Source organism: Lampetra fluviatilis, chromosome 45 (assembly GCF_964198595.1).
Source record: "Lampetra fluviatilis chromosome 45, kcLamFluv1.1, whole genome shotgun sequence".
Taxonomy (NCBI): domain Eukaryota; kingdom Metazoa; phylum Chordata; class Hyperoartia; order Petromyzontiformes; family Petromyzontidae; genus Lampetra; species Lampetra fluviatilis.
In genome coordinates this window covers 5,397,201-5,422,041 of record NC_136319.1, presented here as the reverse complement: position 1 = coordinate 5,422,041, position 24,841 = coordinate 5,397,201, and the positions used below count along the sequence as shown (strand labels likewise).

General features: G+C 52.9%; 1 protein-coding gene across 1 annotated transcript in view; it reads right to left on the bottom strand.

Annotated features, from left to right (window-relative positions):
• The window catches only part of LOC144947541 (coxsackievirus and adenovirus receptor homolog), a 35,845-nt gene extending 16,903 nt beyond the window's left edge, over window positions 1–18,942 (bottom strand). The window contains exons 1-2 of the mRNA XM_078876766.1: window positions 18,530–18,942; window positions 3,480–3,646 (exon numbers count right to left, since the gene is read on the bottom strand). Coding sequence (XP_078732892.1) covers window positions 3,480–3,646; window positions 18,530–18,572 — 210 coding nt within the window. The 5' untranslated portion in view covers window positions 18,573–18,942. The remainder of the gene's footprint in view (window positions 1–3,479; window positions 3,647–18,529) is intronic.
• Window positions 18,943–24,841: the final 5,899 nt, after the last annotated feature.

Sequence of the window (24,841 nt, the reverse complement as noted above, 5' to 3'; positions counted from 1 at the left end):
GGATCGGCCATACAGCCAGGGGGTGGGAGCGGTTATCATTGAACACAACAACACAACAACTACACAACATGATAATTGTTTTTTTACCCTTTTATCTGGCAACAAAACTGACACCTTTTTTTCAAGGAGTCATGTTTGCATAGACCACAATACCTGCAGCCGTAACGCAAACAAAAAATATAACTCTGATAGTGTATGCAATGTCCTTGAAATTGATTGGTCCACACCCAAGACAGCTTTCCTTAGAGCCTAGTCTCACATGGTGTTGGACCAGATGACGCCAAAAGGCACATAACTCAAAGACAACGCACCATCAGAGTATGAGAGCTCGGGGTAAGCATTTACACCATTGGAACCTCATTTGCCAGTAAAAAATATATATAATAGTTTTTTTACCCTTTCATCTGGCAACAAAACTGACACCTTTTTTACAAGGAGTCATGTTTGCATAGACCACAATACCTGCAGTCGTAATGCAAACAAAAAACATAACTCTGATAATGTATGCACTGTCCTTGAGGTTAGAATGGTGTAAACGTTCTACGTCCTGCAAGAGTCTCCAACACGTGGACCTCGACCCAAGCTGTGGTCCGGTCCATATTAGCTCGTTATGGTGTGATTAGCATAGTTAGCCTGGTGGTCACCACCAAAGGTTGTTATTCTGTTAAGGGGCAGTTACCCCGTGTGTTGGTGTTAATAAACGTGTTGCCTCTGAAGAGAACGCCTGCCACTCAGTTGAACTCGCTACACAAGTACTAAGCTATTGTTTAAAGCCCGGCGTTCCATTTGTCTATCCATTTGTCCATCAACAAAATTCTAAGAGGCTTTAAGAAGTCCTGAATCAAAATGTAATATAAAGTGGCGGGTAAATACATGATCTAAAAGGTTTCCGAAAATTTTCGACCCCGCCCCCCTAAAAAAACATTTTTACCCCCCCATAGGCACATATACCTACACACCCTGCATATCTACCGACTCTATAGTAGTATCAACAAACTCTATAGTAGTAAATGCTGACTCTACAGTAGTATCTAATGACTATAGTAGTATCTGCTGAATCTATAGTCGTATCTATTGACTCTATAGTAGTATCCACTCACTATAGTAACTACTAACTCTATAGCAGTAGCTACTGACTCTATAGTCGTATCTACCGACTCTGCAGTAGTATATACCGACTATAGTGGTATCTACTTACTGTACTATTATCTACCGACTCTATAGTAGTAACCACCGACTTTAGTAGGAAACACTGACTATAGTAGTAACTAACTCTATAGCAGTGTGTACTGGCTGTAGTAGTAGCTATACTAACTCTATAGCAGTGTGTACTGGCTGTAGTAGTAGCTATAACTCTACAGCAGTGTGCACTGGCCATATTAGTAGCTATACTAACTCTATAGCAGTGTGTACTGGTTGTAGTAGTAGCTATACTAACTCTATAACAGCGTGTACTGGCTGTAGTACTAGCTATACTAACTCTACAGCAGCGTTGTACTGGCTGTAGTAGTAGCTATACTAACTCTACAGCAGCGTGTACTGGCTGTAGTAGTAGCTATACTAACTCTATAGCAGTGTGTACTGGCTGTAGTAGTAGCTATACTAACTCTATAGCAGCGTGTACTGGCTGTAGTAGTAGCTATACTAACTCTACAGCAGCGTTGTACTGGCTGTAGTAGTAGCTATACTAACTCTACAGCAGCGTGTACTGGCTGTAGTAGTAGCTATACTAACTCTACAGCAGTGTGTACTGGCTGTAGTAGTAGCTATACTAACTCTACAGCAGTGTGTACTGGCTGTAGTAGTAGCTATACTAACTCTATAGCAGTGTGTACTGGCTGTAGTAGTAGCTATACTAACTCTATAGCAGCGTGTACTGGCTGTAGTAGTAGCTACACTGACTCTATAGCAGCGTGTACTGGCTGTAGTAGTAGCTATACTAACTCTATAGCAGCGTGTACTTGCTGTAGTAGAAGATACACTAACTCTTTCCCCCCTCCCCCCACCGATCACGTGTGTGCGTTGCTAGCGGCAACCACGGATCAGCTTTCTCACGCATGCGCAGCCGCGTGCTCAGCGTAGTAATATAATAATTTATAGTACTAAATTGTAAATTTGACTACTTTCATGTTGACAGATGTGAAAGACGAATAGCGCTTTTTCGTCCCGGGGAATACGGCGTAGTATCCGTGTACTTTTTCGATACGTAAACCCCACAGTTTGTCAGTTAAAGACGTCTCAAGGTACCCACACAGACAGACAGACATACACGCAGACACACAGACAGACAAAAAATTACTTATATAGGTAAGATAAATGTGTATGCTTCATTGCTTATCTTACGCTCTCTAAGTTGCCATTGAGTCTCCCAGCATATTCAGCAGCACCCAAAGATTCTCATTTCCTCGCTGGTCCGAAAAAACCCAGCAGCTACAAACGGGCCCAATGAGGACATCCATGAGTAGCGGGAGTCTCTTTCATCATCACGATGGCTAGGAGATGTTAACTACCTCGCCTGGTATACAAAAGTTCGTGGGTTCGATCCTGACCCCTGACTATGGCTGCTGCTGTATATTTGGAGTTTGCATGTCTCTCTCTCTCTCATCATCATCACGTGGCTAGATGTTAACTCCCTCGCCTTGTATACAGGAGGTCGTGGCTTCGATCACGACCCCTGACTATGGCTGCTGCTGTATATTTGGAGTCTGCACGTCTCTATCTCTCTCTCTCTCATCATCACGGTGGTTAGATGTTAACTCCCTCGCCTGATATACAGGAGGCCATGGGTTCGATCCCGACGCCTGCTGTATATTTGGAGTCTGAGCATCTCTCTCTCTCATCATCATCATCATCAACACGATGGCTAGGAGATGTTAACTATCTCGCCTGGTATACAGGAGGTCGTGGGTTCGATCCCGACCCTGACGCCTGCCATATATTTGGAGTCTGCGCCTCTCTCTTACCCCGGCGGTGGTCACGGTGTGGATTTTTCCCCGGGTCCTCCGGTTTTACCCTCCACATTTAGAGTAAACGTCACGTGTTCAGAGTGATTTTTATGTTGCTATAAATGTTCAGGTGATGGTGATATCAGCAACTTAGTTGAGCTGACATCATCTGTGATGGCCAGGGTCACTTCTGAAAATGGGCTTAGATATGGCTCCGTGGTCTTTACCTGGTAACCTGCAGTTCAAAGAGAGATTTAGACTTTAAACTTTCGCCACTGCGAAAGTTTAAAGTCGGGGAGACAGCGTCTGAGGACGGCTGCTTGCGTTGTGGTCGAAACGTCGTGAGAATTATTTTATTATGTTTCATTCTTATTATTTTATTACTTCCCTTCTACGCGATGACTTTACCGAAAGAACCAAGAAGATGCGTGACATTTGTGAATGCCAGGGGCCGATTTATAGTGCCCGTCCATGACCACCGGGCGGGGGTTTACGCCTCTCCGCCTGTGGCCGGTTCCTCTCCCTCCGTAGTACCATGATGCCCGGCTTGTTGTCGGACGGCACAAAAATCCACTCGATGTCCAGGACTCCGACGTCTTGGGCCGTGACGGAGAAGGCGCAGGCCAGGGACACGGAGGCTCCCTGCAGCTTCTGGATGACGTCGCCGCCCGTTGACGTGATTGTGAGCGCCAGGGACGTGCCTACAACACAGACGACGCACGGGCACAAGCGGGAGAGGATTCACGGACTGTTGGGGGGGGCGAGGGGCGTACGCGTGCACACACTCACACACACTCGCTCTCTCACGCTCGCTCGCTCAATCACACTCACTCAATCACACTCACTCACACTCGCTCGCTCAATCAATCACACTCTCGCTCAATCGCTCAATCAATCACACACTCACTCAATCACACTCACACACACTCACTCAATCAATCACACACTCACACACACTTTCTCTCACTCGCTCACTCAATCACACTCACACACACTCAATCACACACTCACACACACTCTCTCTCACGCTCGCTCGCTCAATCAATCACACTCACACACACTCAATCACACACTCACACACACTCTCTCTCACACTCGCTCGCTCAATCCCTCAATCAATCACACACTCACTCACACTCTCTCACGCTCGCTCGCTCAATCAATCACACTCATACTCGCTCACACTCACTCGCTCACTCACACTCACTCAATCACACACACTCTCTCACACTCTCTCTCACACTTGCTAAATCAATCGCACTCACTCACACTCTCTCTCACACTCGCTCGCTCACTCACACTCACTCACACTGTCTCGCTCACTATCGCTCACCCACTCTCGCTCACTCACACTCTCGCTCACTCACACTCTCTCACACTCTCTCTCTCACACTCTCTCTCTCACACTCTCTCTCTCACACTCTCTCTCTCACACTCTCTCTCTCCACTCACGCTCACTCACACACTTTATCACACTCACTCACACGCTCGCTCACTCACACGCTCACACACACGTAGAGGCACAAAGACAAAGATCCCCCTTGTAGCCTGTAACAGACTGATGGGGCAAGTGCTGTCAGTAGCGAGCAGCAGCGCATACGAAGGCTACCGGCACTGTGGCACACGACGGCGTGGGAAGCCAGCACCACGCCCGGTCGCCTTTGTCTCTCCCCAGTGGCAACGTCTACTATGCACCACCACCACCACCGTACCAGGTGACTCATTTGAGGCCGAGTCGACCTAGGGGAGGCCCAGGACCGGTTTTGGATCATCGTCACCGGGTGTTGGTGGCCGTGAGCGGGAATCGAACTCGGGATGCCGAGTTCGTAGCACAGCGTAGCGCTAACCACGACCACACACACACACAGACACACGCAGACAGACACACACACAGACAGACACACACACACAGACACACACACACACAGACACACACACACACACAGACACACACACACACAGACACACACACACAGACACACACAGACAACAACAACCGCCATTCGCCACTAAGTGGCGGTGACGTCACCACGACGCTTGTGCCAGGCCATGTGCACCTTGAGGCCACGTGAAGTGTCGAACGCCCGCTGGCAGGAGGTCACGGGGCAGACCCAGGTGCCACGGGTCGACTGACCGAGATGACCGAGATGACTGAGATGACTGGCTGATGCACCACCTGTGCCCCCTACTGTGCCAACTTGCTGTGCTTTAGCCACCCGGCGCTCCGCTCGTTGTTGTGAGCGTCGCTCCTCCGCCCTCCGTTGTTGTTGGAGGGCGACTGCCTCCAACTGCCCAGTAGCGTCCTTCACGAGCCTCCTCCACTGAGGCCGATCTTGACACCGCTGGTACCAGTCATCGGCAAGTCCACTCAGCTCCACGTCCTCCTGTACCACATCACTCCATCTCTTCTCTAGCCCGTGCCGCGCCCGTTTAGCCCCCTCGATCCGGCCGAACAGAAGCTGTTTAGGCATGCGGTGGCTGGGCATGCGGGCTACATGACCCAGCCAACGCAGCCTTGCCTGCCGGAGGAGCTCACTGATGGGACTTTGCCCAGATCTTTCAAGGACTTGTGAGCTCCTCACACAATCCAGCCTGGTTAAACCCAGGATGGATCGTAGGCAGGCCAGCCTAAATGTTTCCAACCGGCGAAGATGCTCCACTAGGGGGGTCCACGTTTCGCAAGCGTAGAGAAGGGAGGGAATGACCGTGGCCGAGAAGACCTGAAGCTTCGTGCGGAGCGACAGACCAGGTAGCTTCCACACAGCGTTACGCAACCGATGAAAAGATATTGCCGCTCGACTGATTCGGAGTGAGACCTCTGCTGATAAACTGGAGCCGGTCATGAGCACACTGCCCAGGTATGGGAAACTCTCTACTCTCTCCACAACTGCCCCATCACCGATTGGGAGTTGTGGGGGTGGAGTGCCCGATGGTACAAAATACCCAGGCAGGTGCTTAGTTTTGGTGGGGCTGATGGTAAGGCCCCACCTCTTAGTGGCACACTCCAGACTCAGCAGCAGCGTCTCCAACTCCTCTTCTGAATGAGCAGCTATTACCAAATCATCGGCATACATAACGTGGTTGACCAATAGGGAGCCATCCCTTGATCGCACCCGGGCGTCGATCAGCCTCCCATTATATCTGTACCAAATGGAAATTCCCCCGGTACAGCTATTGAAGGCTTCACGAACTACGCAGTCGAAATAGATGTTAAATAATGTGGGAGCCAGAGGACATCCCTGTCGCACCCCAAGGTGTACAGGGAAAGGCTCCGACTCCCGGCCACGTAGTTTTACCCGGGCCCGCTCACCATCATGAAGGTCCTTAATGATCATGAACAGAGGGTCAGGGACTCCGAAAGCACGAAGAACAACCCAGAGCCCAGTCCTACTGATGGTATCATAGGCCTTGACCAGGTCAATAAAGCAGAGATGTAGGTCTTTTTGGAATTCCCTACACCTCTGCTGTAGCAGACGGACAGAAAATATGGCATCTGTGCAGGACCGCCCTTTCCTGAAACCGCATTGGGGCTCCGCAAGCCTCTCCTCAGCGTGCCTAGCAAGGCGATGTTGAATAATCCTTGCCAGGACCTTACCCGGCACACTGAGGAGTGAGATGCCCCTGTAGTTGTTACAATCGGTACGGTCCCCCTTCTTAAAGAGGGGGACCACCAGGGCATCCTTCCAGTCCTGCGGAACCCGTCCAGTGGTCCAGACTGTTGTTATGATGTCATGTAGGGCAGTCTGTGCACAAACGTCACCCTCCCTCAGCATTTCGCTTGGGAGATCATCTCTGCCCGGTGCCTTCCCTGGTCTCAGACTCCGGATCGCCCTCAGTACTTCCTCAACAGCTGGCACCTCAGCCAGCCACTCACAGGGGGTGACCTCTTCCAATATTTGAGGCACCGCAGCCTCAGCAGGGTTATCCCCACTTTGTGCCATGATGTTTTCCTGGCTGAGAGATTTTCCCTCCCCCAGGACCTCACAGAAATGCTCAGCAAATCTGCAAACCTGTTCCTGGGGGTCGGAGATTGGATCACCGTTTTTTCCTCTAATGATGGTAATAGGTGTGGCGCTGCAGGTTACTTTTTTGATGGAGTTAAATAGTGATTTGTGATCGCGGGCCACTGAGGCAGACTCCATCTCCTCAGCAACCCGCGACCACCACCCATCCTTACAGCGCCTTACGGCTCTCCGAACCTCCGAGCGAAGGCTGCGGTAAACCTCCTCATTCTCTGACGTGGGATGCTGTAGGCGATGAGAGTGGGCCTGCCGCTTTTTCTCAATTAACCTGAACACCTCCTCCGTCAGCCAGGGTTTCTGGGGAGGTCTGGACCGCGTACCCAAAGCAGCCATTGCAGCTGCATGAGTCACAGTCTTAAACCTCGCCCATTTACCCTCGACATCAGGTGGAGTGGGGGACGATGCCAACCCCAGCTGCAAGCAATGATGAAATTCTTGCTTGCAACTTTTATCAGCTAACTGAGACCAGGCCACTTTTGGTTGGAATGGGATCCTGGGTGTACACCCACCACCGGAGTGGAAGAATGGCAGGCGCATCTTACAGATGACTAGTCGATGGTCAGAGGTCAGATCAGCTCCACGGTAGGTCCTGGTGTCAAGGACATGGGCTCGCATCCGCTGGTCCGTCACTATGTAGTCCAGCAGATGTTCTTGCTTGGACCCGGCATGTATCCATGATGTTGTGTGGATGCGCCGATGCCGGAAGAGCGTGTTGGTAATTACAAGCCCATGGGCTGCACAGAAATCTAGCAGCCTCCTACCGTTATTATTGAGCTGATCTGGCCCATGCCTTCCAATCACTCCAGACCAGGTGCCAGCATCATGACCAACTCGGGCATTGAAGTCACCCAACAAGATGACTCTGTCCCGAGTGGCCACTTTAGCCAGCACCTGTGACAGGAGGTCATAGAAAGCGTCCGACTCATCGGCTTTGCCTGCATCCCTCCACGGATGTTCGTCTTCGGTGGGGGCATAAGTAACCACGACCACCACTCCTCGCCTCTGGTTGATGGGAAGGCGAGCCCAAAGTATCCTGGGGCTTACAGCTTCCCACACCTCACCGCCACGCTCCCACGCCCCCTTCATTCTTTTGTTCAGAAGAAGAGCCACACCCTGTTGTTTGGCAGTCTCCTGCCCCGAGTAGAGGACTGTCCACCCCTCATGGTGGCAGGAGCCAGAACCGGTCCACCGGACCTCCTGAATGCCACAGAGATCCAGGCGGTACCGGTCCAGCTCCCGACAGAGGAGTGGCAGCCTCTCCTCCACAGTGAGCGTTCGAACATTCCACGTGGCCATCCGCAATGGTTTTTCGTTGTTTCTGGAGGAGCCCCGAGGGTTAAAATTCAATCTCCTGGCTCCGCCAAATGGGGTTTGGCCAGGAGACGTCATAAAAGCCTGACCCCCCGGGGCCTCCGGCACAAGCTTATTAATTACAGGTTTATGTTTAATTCGTAGTTTAGTGGTGGTTAATTGAAGGTGGAGGGGTTACCAGCCCCTCGCACCCGTCCAGAGCCCCTGTTTAGCCACTGTGGTGGTCACAGACGCCATGAGGGGAGAGGCCAATGGGCATTGGCCCTCCCCCCACAGCACTGCCCACGACAGTGTTGCCCGTCCGGCACCGCGAGGAGGTAGGAGGTTGTTTTGCCGGACTACAGACACACACACACACAGACACACACACACACATACACACACACACAGTCACACACACACAGTCACACACACACAGACACACACAGACATAGACACACACAGACATAAATACACACACAGACACACACATTGACAACAACAACAGCCGCTGTTCACCACTGCGTGACGGTGACATCACACCGCAGCGCTTGTACCAGGCTAGGTGCACATTGAGGCTGTCACGAGGAGGTGAAAGGACAGCTGCAGGTGCCAGGCTAGGTGCAGGAGGAGGTGGTCATGGGACAGACCCTGCAGGTGCTACGGGTTGACTGCTGTGCCAGGCTAGGTGCACGAGGAGGTCACGGGACAGACCCTGCAGGTGCCAAGGGGTGACTGCTGTGCCAGGCTAGGTGCACTATGACACACGTCAGCTGTTCTCAGCTCCTCCACCCTCCACCCCCCTCCCCTCGCTCTCTGCGATCTTTGCCCCGTGGTCTCCCAGGCGACTGTGACGTCATTACGGGGGAGTGTGTGGGGGAGTAGAGGTGCATGTGCGTGTTTATATATGTGTGGGTTCGGTGGGTGGGTGAGTGGGTGAGTGGGTGAGTGGTTGGGTGGGTGGGTGAGTGGGTGGGTGGGTGAGTGGGTGAGTGTGTGGGTGAGTGAGGGAGTGAGTGGGTGAGTGAGTAAGTGGATTTGTGAGTGAGTGGATGAGTGGCTGAGTGAGTGGCTGAGTAGGTGAGTGAGTGGCTGAGTAGGTGAGTGAGTGGGTGAGTGGGTGGGTGAGTGTGTGGGTGGGTGAGTGAGTTAGTGTGTGAGTGTGTGGGTGAATGAGTGGGTGAGTGGGTGGGTGGGTGAGTGAGTGGGTGAGTGAGTGGGTGTGTGAGTGTGTGTGTGAGTGACTGAGTGTGGGTGAGGGAGTGGGTGAGTGGGTGAGTGGGTGAGTGACTGAGTGAGTGGGTGGGTGTGTGGGTGTGTGAGTGAGTGAGTGGATAAGTGGCTGAGTGAGTGGGTAAGTGACTGAGTGAGTGGGTGGGTGACTGAGTGAGTGGGTGGGTTAGTGACTGAGTGAGTGGGTGGGTGATTGAGTGGGTGTGTGAGTGAGCGAGTGGGTGAGTGGCTGAGCGAGTGGGTGAGTGGCTGAGCGAGTGAGTGAGTGGCTAAATGAGTGAGTGGGTGAGTGGCTGAGTGAGTGGGTGAGTGAGTGAGTGGGTATGTGAGTGGGTGAGTGCGTGGCTAAATCAGTGAGTGGGTTAGTGGATGAGTGGGTGGGGGAGTGAGTGGGTGGGTGGGTGAGTGAGTGTGTGTGTGAGTGAGTGGGTTAGTGGGTGAGTGGCTGAGTAAGTGTGTGGATGAGTGGCTGAGTGAGTAGGTGTGTGTGAGTGAGTAGGTGTGTGTGGGTGAGTGGGTGAGTGGGCGTGTGTTAACACATTTAATAACAACACTGACCGTGCGTGTATTCAAAGAGGTGACGTGACTGTATTCCCAGTTACGAGCAGGCCCCGCCTGGTCTACAGGAGTTCGTGGGTTGGATCCCTCCCCTGACGACGCCTGCTGCTGCTGCACATTTCGAGTTTGTACGTCCTCTCACTTTCTCTCTCGTAAGCCAGGCACTGCCTGTAACGACTTACTGTGTGTGTAGAACCATGATAATCTGTGGGTCTCTATGGGTCAGGGTGTCTGTGGGTCTCTATGGGTCAGGGTGTCTGTGGGTCTCTATGGGTCTGGGTGTCTGTGGGTCTCTATGGGTCTGGGTGTCTGTGGGTCTCTGTGGGTCTGGGTGTCTGTGGGTCTCTATGGGTCTGGGTGTCTGTGAGTCTCTGTGGATGTCTGTGGGTCTCTGTGGGTCTGGGTGTCTGTGGGTCTGTGTGGGTCTGGGTGTCTGTGGGTCTCTCTGGGTGTCTGTGGGTCTCTCTGGGTGTCTGTGGTTCTCTATGGGTCTGCGTGTCTGTGGGTCTCTATGGGTCTGGGTGTCTGTGGGTCTCTATGGGTCTGGGTGTCTGTGGGTCTCTGTGGATGTCTGTGGGTCTCTGTGGGTCTGGGTGTCTGTGGGTCTGTGTGGGTCTGGGTGTCTGTGGGTCTCTCTGGGTGTCTGTGGGTCTCTCTGGGTGTCTGTGATTCTCTATGGGTCTGCGTGTCTGTGGGTCTCTATGGGTCTGGGTGTCTGTGGGTCTCTGTGGGTGGCTGGGTGTCTGTGGGTCTCTGTGGGTCTGGGTGTCTGTGGGTCTCTCTGGGTCTGGGTGTCTGTGGGTCTCTATGGGTCTGGGTGTCTGTGGGTCTCTATAGGTCTGGGTGTCTGTGGGTCTCTGTGGGTCTGGGTGTCTCTGTAGGTCTATATGGGTGTCTGTGGGTCTCTGTGGGTCTGGGTGTCTGTGGGTCTCTATGGGTGTCTGTGGGTCTCTATGGGTGTCTGTGGGTCTCTATGTGTCTGGGTATCTGTGGGTCTCTGCGGGTCTCTGCGGGTCTCTGCGGGTCTCTGCGGGTCTCTGCGGGTCTCTGCGGGTCTCTGCGGGTCTCTGCGGGTCTCTGTGTATGGATGCTAAACTTCTTTGACACCTTACGCAAACAACTGTGGCTAAACTGATGTGCGGAGGGAAGGACAACAAACCGAACACAACAACAACAACAAGCAGCAGTTCTTGAGAAACAATCTTGGTGATGATTTACAAGTTCATCAAACCTCCCAGTCGCTTTCTCAGATCGGAAGGCAGAGCCGTTCCTAAAGTCGGGGACGGTGCAGGCTGGTTCAGATGTCTTGTGACCGATCACAATTCAATTATATAAAACGTGCAACACGTTTTTTAATATTAAGGTTTGTTTAAAACAAAAATGACCGTACGAAGGGAAAAAAACAAATGTTCGGGGTGAATCAATTTGGGGTCGCAAGAGATATTAACTCCCTCGCCTGGTACGCAGGAGGTCGTGGGTTCGATCCCGACCCTGACGATGCCTGCTGCTGCTGTATATTTGGAGTCTGCGTCTCTCTCTTTCTCATCATCATCACGGTGGCTATGAGATGTTAACTACCTCGCCTGGTATGCAGGAGGTCGTGGGTTCAATCACGACCCTGACGATGCCTGCTGCTGCTGTATATTTGGAGCCTGCATCTCTCATCATCACCACAGTGGCTAGGAGATATTAACTACCTCGCCCGGTACGCAAGAGGTCGTGGGTTCGATCCCGACCGTGACGATGCCTGCTGCTGCTGCTGCTGTAGATTTTGAGTCTGTGTCTCTCTCTCTCATCATCATCATCACGGTGGCTATGAGATGTTAACTACCTCGCCTGGTACGCAGGAGGTCGTGGGTTCGATCCCGACCCTGACGATGCCTGCTGCTGCTGTATATTTGGAGTCTGCGTCTCTCTCTCTCATCATTATCACGGTGGCTAAGAGATGTTAACTCCCTCGCCTGGTACGCAGGAGATCGTGTGTTCGATCCTGACCCTGACGATGCCTGCTGCTGCTGTATATTTGGAGTCTGCGTCTCTCTCCCCGTGGCGCTCACTGCGTGGATTTCTCTCCGGGTCCCTCGGGTTTTCCCCTCCACATTTAGAGCCGAGGTCTCTACGCGTTCAGAGTGATTTGGCTGCTGCTTTAAATGTCCATACGGTGATGATGATGGTGATATCAGCCACTTGGCTGAGGTGCCATCACGTTGTGATGTCGCTTGTCTGAAAAATAATCTACACAGCAGCCTGGCATAATACAACATTGTTTAGTCTTTGGGTCTTTTTGTTTTTACACACTTTCATTTAACTCACTCACTCTGTCTGTTGTTGTTGTTGTCGTTGTTGTATCCTCAAATCTTGTAACTCAATTTTAACCCATTTCCCAATGTGGAATCGACTGCAGACTTTTGGTATACTTATGTCATACTGATGACAATACTTTATTCTATCAATTAAAAATAATATAAATATAGTTTTAAACTTTTTTTTCATATGTTATGTTTCGGCTTGGCTCTAATTGTCTACGTTCAACTGGCGTTGGCTGTAATTGGCCACGGCCCCTTACGTTGTGGCAAACTTCGGGGCCACTTCCTGGAGTCGTGGAGTTCTGCCATTACGAGTACGGTACATTTCATTACGCGTGTTTAACAAAAACGTTTTTTTTAATAACACTTTTTATATGGGGCTCTATGTGTCTCTATGGGTCTCAATCTATCTCTATGGGTCTCAATGTATCTCTATGGGTCTCAATATATCTCTATGGGTCTCAATGTATCTCTATGGGTCTCAATATATCTCTATGGGTCTCTATGTGTATCTATGGGTCTCGATGTAGCTCGGACAGTACATTTCATTAAAGCGTGTTTAAAAAAAAAGTATTCTTAAATATTTAGTTTGGTGGAGGCGTTTTGCATGTGAAAGACGTGACCGATCGCATTGCATACGCTTAACACGAGCAGGGCACCAGTAACCTGTTACACCTGTTACAAGACCGGTTCCCATACTGGACCACCCCACCCCCACTCACTCGCCTATCTTCCACGTAACCCGTTCAACGAGGCCAGCGAGAAAGATAAAGGATCCCCCCCCCCCCCCCCCCGTGTGACCTGTTCCAGGCTGCCGGGGCAAGTGCCGTTGGGCCACCACCAGCAGCAGCAGCAGCCCTGGGATGGTTGGTGGTGGTGGTGGTGGATAAAGTGGGGAGCGGTGGTGGTGGTGGACAAAGTGGGGAGCGGTGGTGGTGGTGGACAAAGTGGGGAGCGGTGGTGGTGGTGGACAAAGTGGGGAGTGGTGGTGGACAAAGTGGGGAGTGGTGGTGGTGGTGGATAAAGTGGGGAGCGGTGGTGGTGGTGGACAAAGTGGGGAGTGGTGGTGGTGGTGGACAAAGTGGGGAGCGGTGGTGGTGGTGGACAAAGTGGGGAGTGGTGGTGGACAAAGTGGGGAGCGGTGGTGGTGGTGGTGGACAAAGTGGGGAGTGGTGTTGGTGGTGGACAAAGTGGGGAGCGGTGGTGGTGGTGGACAAAGTGGGGAGTGGTGGTGGACAAAGTGGGGAGCGGTGGTGGTGGTGGACAAAGTGGGGAGTGGTGGTGGTGGTGGACAAAGTGGGGAGCGGTGGTGGTGGTGGTGGACAAAGTGGGGAGTGGTGGTGGTGGACAAAGTGGGGAGCGGTGGTGGTGGTGGATAAAGTGGGGAGCGGTGGTGGTGGTGGACAAAGTGGGGAGTGGTGGTGGTGGTGGACAAAGTGGGGAGCGGTGGTGGTGGTGGACAAAGTGGGGAGTGGTGGTGGTGGTGGACAAAGTGGGGAGCGGTGGTGGTGGTGGTGGACAAAGTGGGGAGTGGTGGTGGTGGACAAAGTGGGGAGCGGTGGTGGTGGTGGATAAAGTGGGGAGCGGTGGTGGTGGTGGACAAAGTGGGGAGTGGTGGTGGTGGTGGACAAAGTGGGGAGCGGTGGTGGTGGTGGACAAAGTGGGGAGTGGTGGTGGTGGTGGACAAAGTGGGGAGCGGTGGTGGTGGTAGTGGACAAAGTGGGGAGTGGTGGTGGTGGTGGATAAAGTGGAGAGCGGTGGTGGTGGTGGACAAAGTGGGGAGTGGTGGTGGTGGTGGACAAAGTGGGGAGTGGTGGTGGTGGTGGTGGACAAAGTAGGGAGTGGTGGTGGTGGTGGATAAAGTGGGGAGCGGTGGTGGTGGTGGTGGACAAAGTGGGGAGTGGTTGTGGTGGTGGACAAAGTGGGGAGTGGTGGTGGTGGATACAGTGGGGAGCGGTGGTGGTGGTGGACAAAGTGGGGAGTGGTGTTGGTGGTGGACAAAGTGGGGAGTGGTGGTGGTGGTGGTGGATACAGTGGGGAGCGGTGGTGGTGGTGGACAAAGTGGGGAGTGGTGGTGGTGGTGGATAAAGTGGGGAGCGGTGGTGGTGGACAAAGTGGGGAGTGGTGGTGGTGGATAAAGTGGGGAAGGGTGGTGGTGGTTGATAAAGTGGGGAAGGTGGTGGTGGTGGATAAAGTGGGGAAGGGTGGTGGTGGTTGATAAAGTGGGGAGTGGTGGTGGTGGTGGATAAAGTGGGGAAGGTGGTGGTGGTGGATAAAGTGGGGAACTGTGGTGGTGGTGGATAAAGTTGGGAGCGGTGGTGGTCGCCGGGTTCGCGCTCTGCTGCGAACCCGGCGACCCGAGTTCGACTCCCTCTCACGGCCATCACCACCAGTGATATCGATGATCCGAACCGGTTCTGGGCCTCCCCTAGGTCGGGTGAGTGGGTGGGTGAGTGGGTGAGTGGGTGGGTGAGTGGGTGAGCGGGCGGACGGGTGAGCGGGCGGACGGGTGAGCGAGTGGGCGGGTGAGTGGGCGGGTGAGTGGGCGGATGAGTGGGTGAGTGGGTGGGTGAGTGGGTGGGTGCGTGGGTGGGTGAGCAAGTCAATAATTGAGTGGTGGATGAGATGGTGAGCGAGTTGGTGTGTAACTCATGTGGTTCGTGGGTGAATGAGTGATTTATTGAGTGGGTGACTGAATTAGTGGGTAAGTGAATGAGTGTGTTTGTGTGGGCTTTCATATGTGCTGCTATTCTGTAACAGCACACACCTCAGCAGTCCGTGTGGGCTACTAGGGGGATCTTTGTATTTGTTGTATATATTTGCATGTGTGTGCGTGTGCTTTTCACACACATACAGATAGAATGCATTTCACACACACACAGATAGAATGTGAAACAACTGTGGACACTTTACAGACAACAGAGATCCGGGTCTAACCAGAGCTGAGTGGGTGGGTGGGTGAGTGAGTGGGTGAGTGAGTGGGTGGGTGAGTGGTTGGGTGAGTGGTTGGGTGAGTGGTTGGATGAGTGGGTGGGTGAGTAGGTGAGTGAGTGGTTGGGTGAGTGGTTGGGTGAGTGGTTGGGTGAGTGGTTGGGTGAGTGGTTGATTGGGTGAGTGGTTGGGTGGGTGAGTGGTTGGATGAGTGGCTGAGTGAGTGAGTGGGTGAGTCGGTGAGTGAGTGGGTGAGTGGTTGATTGGGTGAGTGGTTGGGTGAGTGGTTGAGTGGGTGAGTGGTTGAGTGAGTGAGTGAGTGGTTGAGTGAGTGGGTGGGTGAGTCGGTGAGTGAGTGGTTGGGTGAGTGATTGGGTGAGTGGTTGGGTGAGTGGTTGGGTGAGTGATTGGGTGAGGTGAGTGAGTGAGTGGGTGAGTGAGTAGGTGGGTGAGCGAGTGAGTGAGTGAGCGAGTGAGTGAGCGAGCGAGCGAGTGAGCGGGCGAGCGAGCGAGCGGGCGAGTGAGAGGTCGCATCGTACACAGCCAACCGTGCTAATCGGAGGTGCGGGCGGGCGTGGGCGGTGGAAGGACACCAAACTCAACGCACGAAAAACCCACGAGGATTTGCAGTGCATAGCCCAAATCGACAACAACGGAGATTGGATCCGAATGCAACGCAGAGCTCACGGCTTACATCAGCAGCGGACATCTCTCCCGCTTCTCTCTCTCTCGTGTTCCACCCAACCGCGCTGACCGGCGCGGGGAAGTATGGCTGGCTCAGCCGCACGCTTCAACTTGTGGAGGCGCGACGCTGCATCCGCGACAACGACGGATTTGATTGCTCGGTGCAGGGGACTACCCCCCTGGCACGGTTGGCTAGGTACGGTGTGAAAGAAGTTCAACACACGTGTACACACACAGACTCCCAGACACCCACGTACACCCAGACCCATAGAGACCCACATACACTCATAGAAACCTACAGACACCCATAGAGACCCACAGACACCCATAGAGACCCACAGACACCCATAGAGACCCACATACACCCATAGAGACCCACAGACACCCATAGAGACCCACAGACACCCACATACACCCAGACAGAGACCCCCAGACACCCATAGAGACCCACAAACACCCATAGAGACCCACATACACCCATAGAGACCCACAGACACCCATAGAGACCCACAGACACCCATAGAGACCCACAGACACCCATAGAGACCCACAGACACCCACATACACCCAGACACAGAGACCCACAGACACCCATAGAGACCCCCAGACACCCATAGAGACCCACAGACACCCATAGAGACCCACAGACACCCATAGAGACCCACAGACACTCAGAAACCCACAGACACCCACAGAGACACAGAGACACCCACAGAGACCCACAGACACCCAGAGACCCCCAGCCACCCATAGAGACCCACAGACACCCAGAGACCCACACACACCCACAGAGACCCACAGACACCCACACACACCCACAAAGACCCACAGACACCCACAGAGACCCACAGACACCCACAGAGACCCACAGACACCCAGAGACCCACACACACCCACAGAGACCCACAGACACCCACACACACCCACAAAGACCCACAGACACCCACAGAGACCCACAGACACCCACAGAGACCCACAGACACCCACAGAGACCCACAGAGACCCACAGACACCCATAGAGACCCACACACACACAGCTACAGGTGAAGCTACACACACTCACACAGACTCAGATAAATACAAAGGACAAAGATCCCTGTATAGCCTTAACACAATGTAGGGGCAAGTGCTGTTAGCGAGCACCTATAAAGGCCGGAACGGCACACGAGGGGTTGGGTGGCCAGCACCACGCCCGGCCGCCTTTGTCTCCCTAATGGCGATGATTACACACCGCACCAGGTACTCATTTGAGGCTGAGTCGACCTAGCGTGCTAACCGCTACACCACCGCTCCCCCATCAGATACATACACACACAGATACACACAGATACAGACACGAATACGGCGCACACACACACACACTCCCACAAACAAATACACCCACACCGACACACAGACTCACCGATACACACACCTATATATACACACACAGATACATAACCTCACACACGGATATACACACACACAGACACACACACAGCCACACACACAGCCACACACACAGCCACACACACGGATATACACACACACAGATACACACACAGACACACACACAGCTACACACACAGCTACACACACGGATATACACACACGGCTACACACACACAGCTACACACACACACAGCTACACACACACACAGCTACACACACACACATACACACACACTGGAGTGTGGCGCTAATTAGGTGTGGGTGTGGTTATCACCGCCATCACCATGGCGAGCAGGCGAGTCAATGCAAAGACCTTTGCTCACTGCACACCCCTCACCCACCCAGGTACACACACACACAGGTAGACACACACACAGGCACACACACACAGGTACACACACACACAGGTACAGACACAGGTACAGGTACACACACAGGCACACACACACACAGGTACAGGTACACACACACAGGAACGCAAATACAAAGATCCCCCGTATAACCTTAACAGACTGTAGGGGCAAGTGCTGTTAGCGAGCACACAGGTACACACACACAGGAACAGGTACACACACACACAGGTACAGAGACACAGGTACACACACAGACACAGGTACACACACAGACACAGGTACACACACAGGCACAGGTACACACACAGGTACACACAGGTACAGGTACACACACAGGCACACAACAACCGCCATTCGCCACTAAGTGGCGGTGACGTCACCACGACGCTTGTGCCAGGCCACACACAGGCACACACACACACACAGACACACACACGTACACACACACACACAGGCACACACACACACAGGCACACACACGTACACACACACATGCACATGTACACACACAGGCACACGTACACACACACACAGGTACACACAGGTACAGGTACACACACGTACACACACAGGCACACACACGTACACACACAGGCACACAGGCACACACAGGTACACACACGTACACACACAGGCACACAGGTACACACACGTACACACACAGGCACACACACAGGTACACAGGGGGGGGAGGGGGGGAGAGGAGGGGGGGGGGAAGGAGGACAACACCACGCCCGGCCGCCTTTGTCTCCCTGGGTGCGCGCGCGCACACTCACCGATTAGACACGCCGAGAGGAGCAGCAGCAGAGAGGCGTTCATGGCGACTCTGAGGCGGGCAGCTGCGCCCAGTCTCCAGCGACTCGATGTGAGACCCAGAGAGAGACACAGAGACAGAGAGACACAGGGACAGATAGAACCAGAGACAGAGAGACTCAGAGAGACTCAGAGAGAGACAGAGAGACTCAGAGAGACACAGAGAGACTGAGAGACACAGAGACAGACTGAACCCTCAGAGACCCAGAGAGAGACTGAGAACTCTCACAGGGAGAGAGATTTACACTAAGAGAGAGATCTAGAGACTTGGAGAGATCTACACCGAGAGAGATCTACACGAAGAGAGAGATCTACACTAAGAAGAGAGATCTAGAGACTTGGAGAGAGCGCGACTCTGAATCTCTCCCCTCCCCCACTCTTCACTTGCCCCTCCCCCGCCCTCTTCGCCTCAACCCCGAGGTGACCTCATCCGCGTGACGTCGCGGGCGCCGTGCAGCCACACCCGGGGGTGACGTCACCGGCAGGTGAGAGAAGGAGTGACGTCACCGGCAGGTGAGTGAGAGGAGATGACGTCACCGCCGGGATTAGGTTGTGCGACGTCACCGGCAGGTGAGAGAAGGGTGACGTCAACGGCAGGTGTTTGACGGAAGTGACGTCACCGGCAGGTGAGTGAGGGAAGTGACGTCACCGCCGGGCTGGAGAACAGGTGACGTCAGCCACCAGGAGAGGATACACGTATTACGTCACCCGCCCGTTGGAGAGGGCGTGACGTCACCCAGCAGGTGAGCTAGATAAGTGACGTCACCACCAGGTGAGATGTGGGTGACGTCACCGTCGGGTGAGAGAAGAAGTGACGTCACCGACCGTGTAAGAGTGTGTACACTCAGCCTCGAACGAGTAACCTGGGCGTGGCGTGTGTAGCGAAACGTCGCCACTGGGGAGACAAAGGCGGACGGGCGTGACACCCACCCCCCTCTGGCCGGTAGCCTTCAAAGGCGCTGCTGCTGCTGCTGCTGCTACGAACAGCCTCTTGCCTCCTCAGTCTGTTTGGGGCCGTCCATAAATGACGTCACGCGATTTTGGACGATTTTTGACCCCCCCCCCTCGTCACGCGGCGTGACAAAAAGTAAGACACCCCCCCCCCCCTCAAATATGACGTCACAAAGCTCTGCCCCCACCCCCCCCCCCCAAAAAAAAATAAAACATGCTTCAAATCGTATTATTAGGTTTTTTTCGGTAAAGTCACGTAGGTAAAAATTTTAAATTAATTTTAATTTTCTACCTACGTGACTTTACTTGCAGTCACGAAAGCTTCAAATCTAGAATTAATAGCCTCTACGGGGAGGATTTCCACCTATCTGTTAGAGTTTTTCATTTACTTGATACAGCTATCGTGCTGTGACGGTTCCACCTGAAGAGGGAAGCTTGTGTTGCCTCCGAAACGTCGTGATTTTTATTTTATTTTTATTTTACTTTTATTAATTTTAATTTTTCACCTACCTTGTGACTTTACCGAAAAAACCTAAGAATATGAATCCTTGCAGTCACGAAAGCTTCAAATCTAGAATGCTTCAAATCGCTTTAAACTATTGTCATTGTAGTGCGTATTTAATGCGGCGCTGCACTCGGATGTTGTAGGTGAAAACATTTATTAGAAAGTCTATTTAACTAAGTAGAACGTGTTGTCTATATTTATTTAAAGTTGCGCATTTTGACGTGACGTCACATTTCTCACCCCCCCCCCCCCCTTCGTCACAAATGTCTGACCCCACCCACCTAGGTGCGTGACGTCATTTATGGACGGCCCCTTACACAAATATATAAATAATAAGGCGTCCATACCAAATGTAAATTGCTTTAAAGTAGCGAATTAATTGATTAATTGACGTCGATTTTGATACCGGATCTGAGAACGCGTGGAAAATGTGGAATTGAGTGGACAACGGGAAATGGACGAAATCTTGATTGCAAGATTTGACCGCAACAAGCAGAGGAATCAACTTCTTGGTGCTTTCGGTAAAGTCACGTAGAATGGAAATAATAAAATAATAAAAATAATAAAATAAAATCATATATTATATTATTTTATGTTGAATGGAAATAATAAAATAATCAAAATAATAAAATAAAGTAATATACTATGTTTTTTTAATTATTTTATTATTTGCATTCTACGTGACTTTACCGAAAGAACCAAGAATATGAATCCCTGCAGTCACGAAAGATTTAAATCAGAGGAATCAAGTTCAGTAAAACTGTTGGAAAAAAAATATCGATTTATGGGGAGACGAAGGCGGCCGGGCGTGCCACAGTGACCGGTAAACTTCATAGGCGCTGCTGCCACTTACTAGGAACAGCCTCTTGCCACGTCAGTCTGTTGGGGGCTACAGCACGGGACGGGAGGGGTGGTGTGGGGTGGTGTGGGGTAGTGTGGGGTGGTGTGGGGTGGTGTGTGGGGTGGTGTGGGGTGGTGTGTGGGGGTGGTGTGGGGTGGTGTGGGGTGGTGTGGGGTAGTGTGGGGTGGTGTGGGGGTGGTGTTGGGGTAGTGTGGGGGTGGTGTGTGGGGTGGTGTGTGGGGTGGTGTGATGTGAGGGTGGTGTGGGGGTAGTGTGGGGGTAGTGTGGGGTGGTGTGGGGTGAAGTGTGGGGTGGTGTGGGGGTGGTGTGGGGTGGTGTGGGGGTGGTGTGGGGTGAAGTGTGGGGTGGTATGGAGGTGGTGTGTGGGGTGGTGTGTGGGGTGGTGTGGGGTGTGGTGTGGGGGTGGTGGGGGGTGGTGTGGGGTGGTGTGTGGGGTTGTGTGTGGGGTGGTGTGGGGGGTGGGGTGGGGGTGGTGGTGTGAGGGTGGTATGGGGGTGGTGGTGTGCGGGTGGTGTGGTGTGGGGTGGTGGTGTGTGGTGGAGGTGTGGGGTGGTGGTGTGCGGGTGGGGTGGTGTGGGGTGGTGGTGTAGGGTGGTTTGGTGTGGGGGTGGTGTGGTGTGGGGGTGGGGTGGTGCGGGGTGGAGGTGTGGGGTGGTGGTGTAGGGGTGGGTGGGGTGGTGTGGGGGTGGTTTGGTGTGGGTGTGGTGTGGGATGGTGTGGGGGGTGGTGGTGTGGGGTGATGGGGTGGGGGTAGGGTGGTGTGGGGGTGGTGTGTGGGGTGGTGTGGTGTGAGGGTGGTGTGGTGTGGGGGTAGTGTGGGGGTGGTGTGAGGTCAAGTGTGGGGGGCACCTTCCCACGCCCTCTTCCGAGACTGCATTCACTCTGCGTGCACGGACCGTGGTGCTGATGTTGATGATGTTGATAATGTTGATGGTGCTGTTGGTGATGATGATGCTGCTGCTGATGTTGATGCTGCTGGTGATTGATGATGCTGCTGATGCTGTTGGTGATGATGATGCTAATGATGCTGATGATGATGTAAATGATGCTGATGATGATGCTAATTATGCTGATAATGATGATGTTAATGATGCTGATGCTAATGATGCTGCTGATGCTGCTGATGCTGATAATGATGCTAATGATGCTAGTTTAGATCTTAAGTTTTCGTGACTGCGGGGATCCATACTCTTTGGTGCTTTCAGTAAAGTCACCAAGGTAGAAAATAAAATAAAAAAAAAACTTTTTTTATAAAATTGTCCAGCACAATAATTTTATTTCTTGCTGTGGTTTTCCCACCTGATGGCGGAAGCTTGTGTTGCTTCCGAAACCTCGTGAATGAATTAATTTTTTGATTATTTTTTATTTAAAATTTTTTAAATGAAAAAGTTTGTTTTATTTTATACCTACGTGACTTTACCAAAAGAACCAAAGAGGATAATGCTGCTGATGACGATGCTGATGACTATGATGCCACTAATGCTGCTGGTGGTGATGCTGCTGCTGCTGCTGCTGCAAAACGACCTCACTCGCACGACCTGCAGAGCACAATCCGTTTATTCAACACGAACAAATACAGAGACGGACTCATAGACAATTACAGGTGTGTCCTTCTCTCTCTCTCACAGGTTCAAGATGGCCGTGACGGTGAGTTTCAAGATGGCCGTGACGGTGAGTTTCAAGATGGCCGTGACGGTGGGGTTCAAGATGGCCGTGTCGGTGGGGTTCAAGATGGCCGTGTCGGTGGGGTTCAAGATGGCCGTGTCGGTGAGGTTCAAGATGGCCGTGTCGGTGAGGTTCAAGATGGCCGTGTCGGTGGGGTTCAAGATGGCCGTGTCGGTGAGGTTCAAGATGGCCGTGACGGTGGGGTTCAAGATGGCCGTGTTGGTGGGGTTCAAGATGGCCGTGACGGTGGGGATCAAGATGGCCGTGTCGGTGGGGTTCAAGATGGCCGTGTCGGTGGGGTTCAAGATGGCCGTGTCGGTGGGGTTCAAGATGGCCGTGTCGGTGGGGTTCAAGATGGCCGTGTCGGTGGGGTTCAAGATGGCCGTGTCGGTGGGGTTCAAGATGGCCGTGTCGGTGGGGTTCAAGATGGCCGTGTCGGTGGGGTTCAAGATGGCCGTGTCGGTGGGGTTCAAGATGGCCGTGTCGGTGGGGTTCAAGATGGCCGTGACGGTGAGTTTCAAGATGGCCGTGACGGTGAGTTTCAAGATGGCGGTGTCGGTGGGGTTCAAGATGGCCGTGTCGGTGGGGTTCAAGATGGCCGTGTCGGTGGGGTTCAAGATGGCCGTGACGGTGAGTTTCAAGATGGCCGTGACGGTGAGTTTCAAGATGGCGGTGTCGGTGGGGTTCAAGATGGCCGTGTCGGTGGGGTTCAAGATGGCCGTGTCGGTGGGGTTCAAGATGGCCGTGTCGGTGGGGTTCAAGATGGCCGTGTCGGTGGGGTTCAAGATGGCCGTGACGGTGAGTTTCAAGATGGCCGTGACGGTGAGTTTCAAGATGGCGGTGTCGGTGGGGTTCAAGATGGCCGTGTCGGTGAGGTTCAAGATGGCCGTGTCGGTGAGGTTCAAGTTGGCCGTGTCGGTGGGGTTCAAGATGGCCGTGTCGGTGGGGTTCAAGATGGCCGTGTCGGTGAGGTTCAAGATGGCCGTGTCGGTGAGGTTCAAGATGGCCGTGACGGTGGGGTTCAAGATGGCCGTGTCGGTGGGGTTCAAGATGGCCGTGACGGTGGGGATCAAGATGGCCGTGTCGGTGGGGTTCAAGATGGCCGTGTTGGTGGGGTTCAAGATGGCCGTGTCGGTGGGGTTCAAGATGGCCGTGTCGGTGGGGTTCAAGATGGCCGTGTCGGTGGGGTTCAAGATGGCCGTGTCGGTGGGGATCAAGATGGCCGTGTCGGTGGGGTTCAAGATGGCCGTGTCGGTGGGGTTCAAGATGGCCGTGTCGGTGAGGTTCAAGATGGCCGTGTCGGTGGGGTTCAAGATGGCCGTGACGGTGGGGATCAAGATGGCAGTGTCGGTGGAGTTCAAGATGGCCGTGTCGGTGGGGTTCAAGATGGCCGTGACGGTGGGGTTCAAGATGGCCGTGTCGGTGGGGTTCAAGATGGCCGTGACGGTGGGGTGGTTCAAGATGGCCGTGTCGGTGGGGTTCAAGATGGCCGTGTCGGTGGGGTTCAAGATGGCCGTGACGGTGGGGTGGTTCAAGATGGCCGTGTCGGTGGGGTTCAAGATGGCCGTGTCGGTGGGGTTCAAGATGGCCGTGTCAGTGGGGTTCAAGATGGCCGTGTCGGTGGGGTTCAAGATGGCCGTGTCAGTGGGGTTCAAGATGGCCGTGTCAGCTACACTGAGCCATCGCCAGGTGAGAGAGATGTGTCCAAAGTGAACAACTGTGTCATAATCATCTTGGCAAAATGTGCGTATGTGTGTGTGTCCCTGTGTGTGTGTCTGTGTGTGTCTGTGTGTGTGTCCTTGTGTGTGTGTCTGTGTGTGTGTCCTTGTGTGTGTGTCTGTTTTGTGTCCGTGTGTGTGTGTTCTTGCGTGTGTCCTTGTGTGTGTACGTGTCTGTGTGTGTCTGTGTGTGTCCGTGTGTGTCCTTGTGTGTGTCCGTGTGTGTGTCCTTGTATGTGTACGTGTCTGTGTATTTATGTCTTTGTCTTTTTTTATGTGTACTTCTGTATGTTTTTATGTCCGTGTGTGACCGTGTGTGTGTCTTTGTGTGTGACCGTGTGTGTGTCCTTGTGTGTGTGTCTGTGTGTGTTTGCATGTGTACTTCTCTATATGTCTTTATGTCCGTGTGTGTGAGAATGTATGTATATTTGTGTGTATATCCTAGGTGCTAGCCGCTAACAGCGCTTGCCCCAACAGTATGTTAAAGCTATACGGGGGGATCTTTGTGCGTGTGTATTTGTCTCTGTGTGTATGTGTGTCTTTGTCTCTGTGTGTGTCTGTGTGTGTGTCTGTG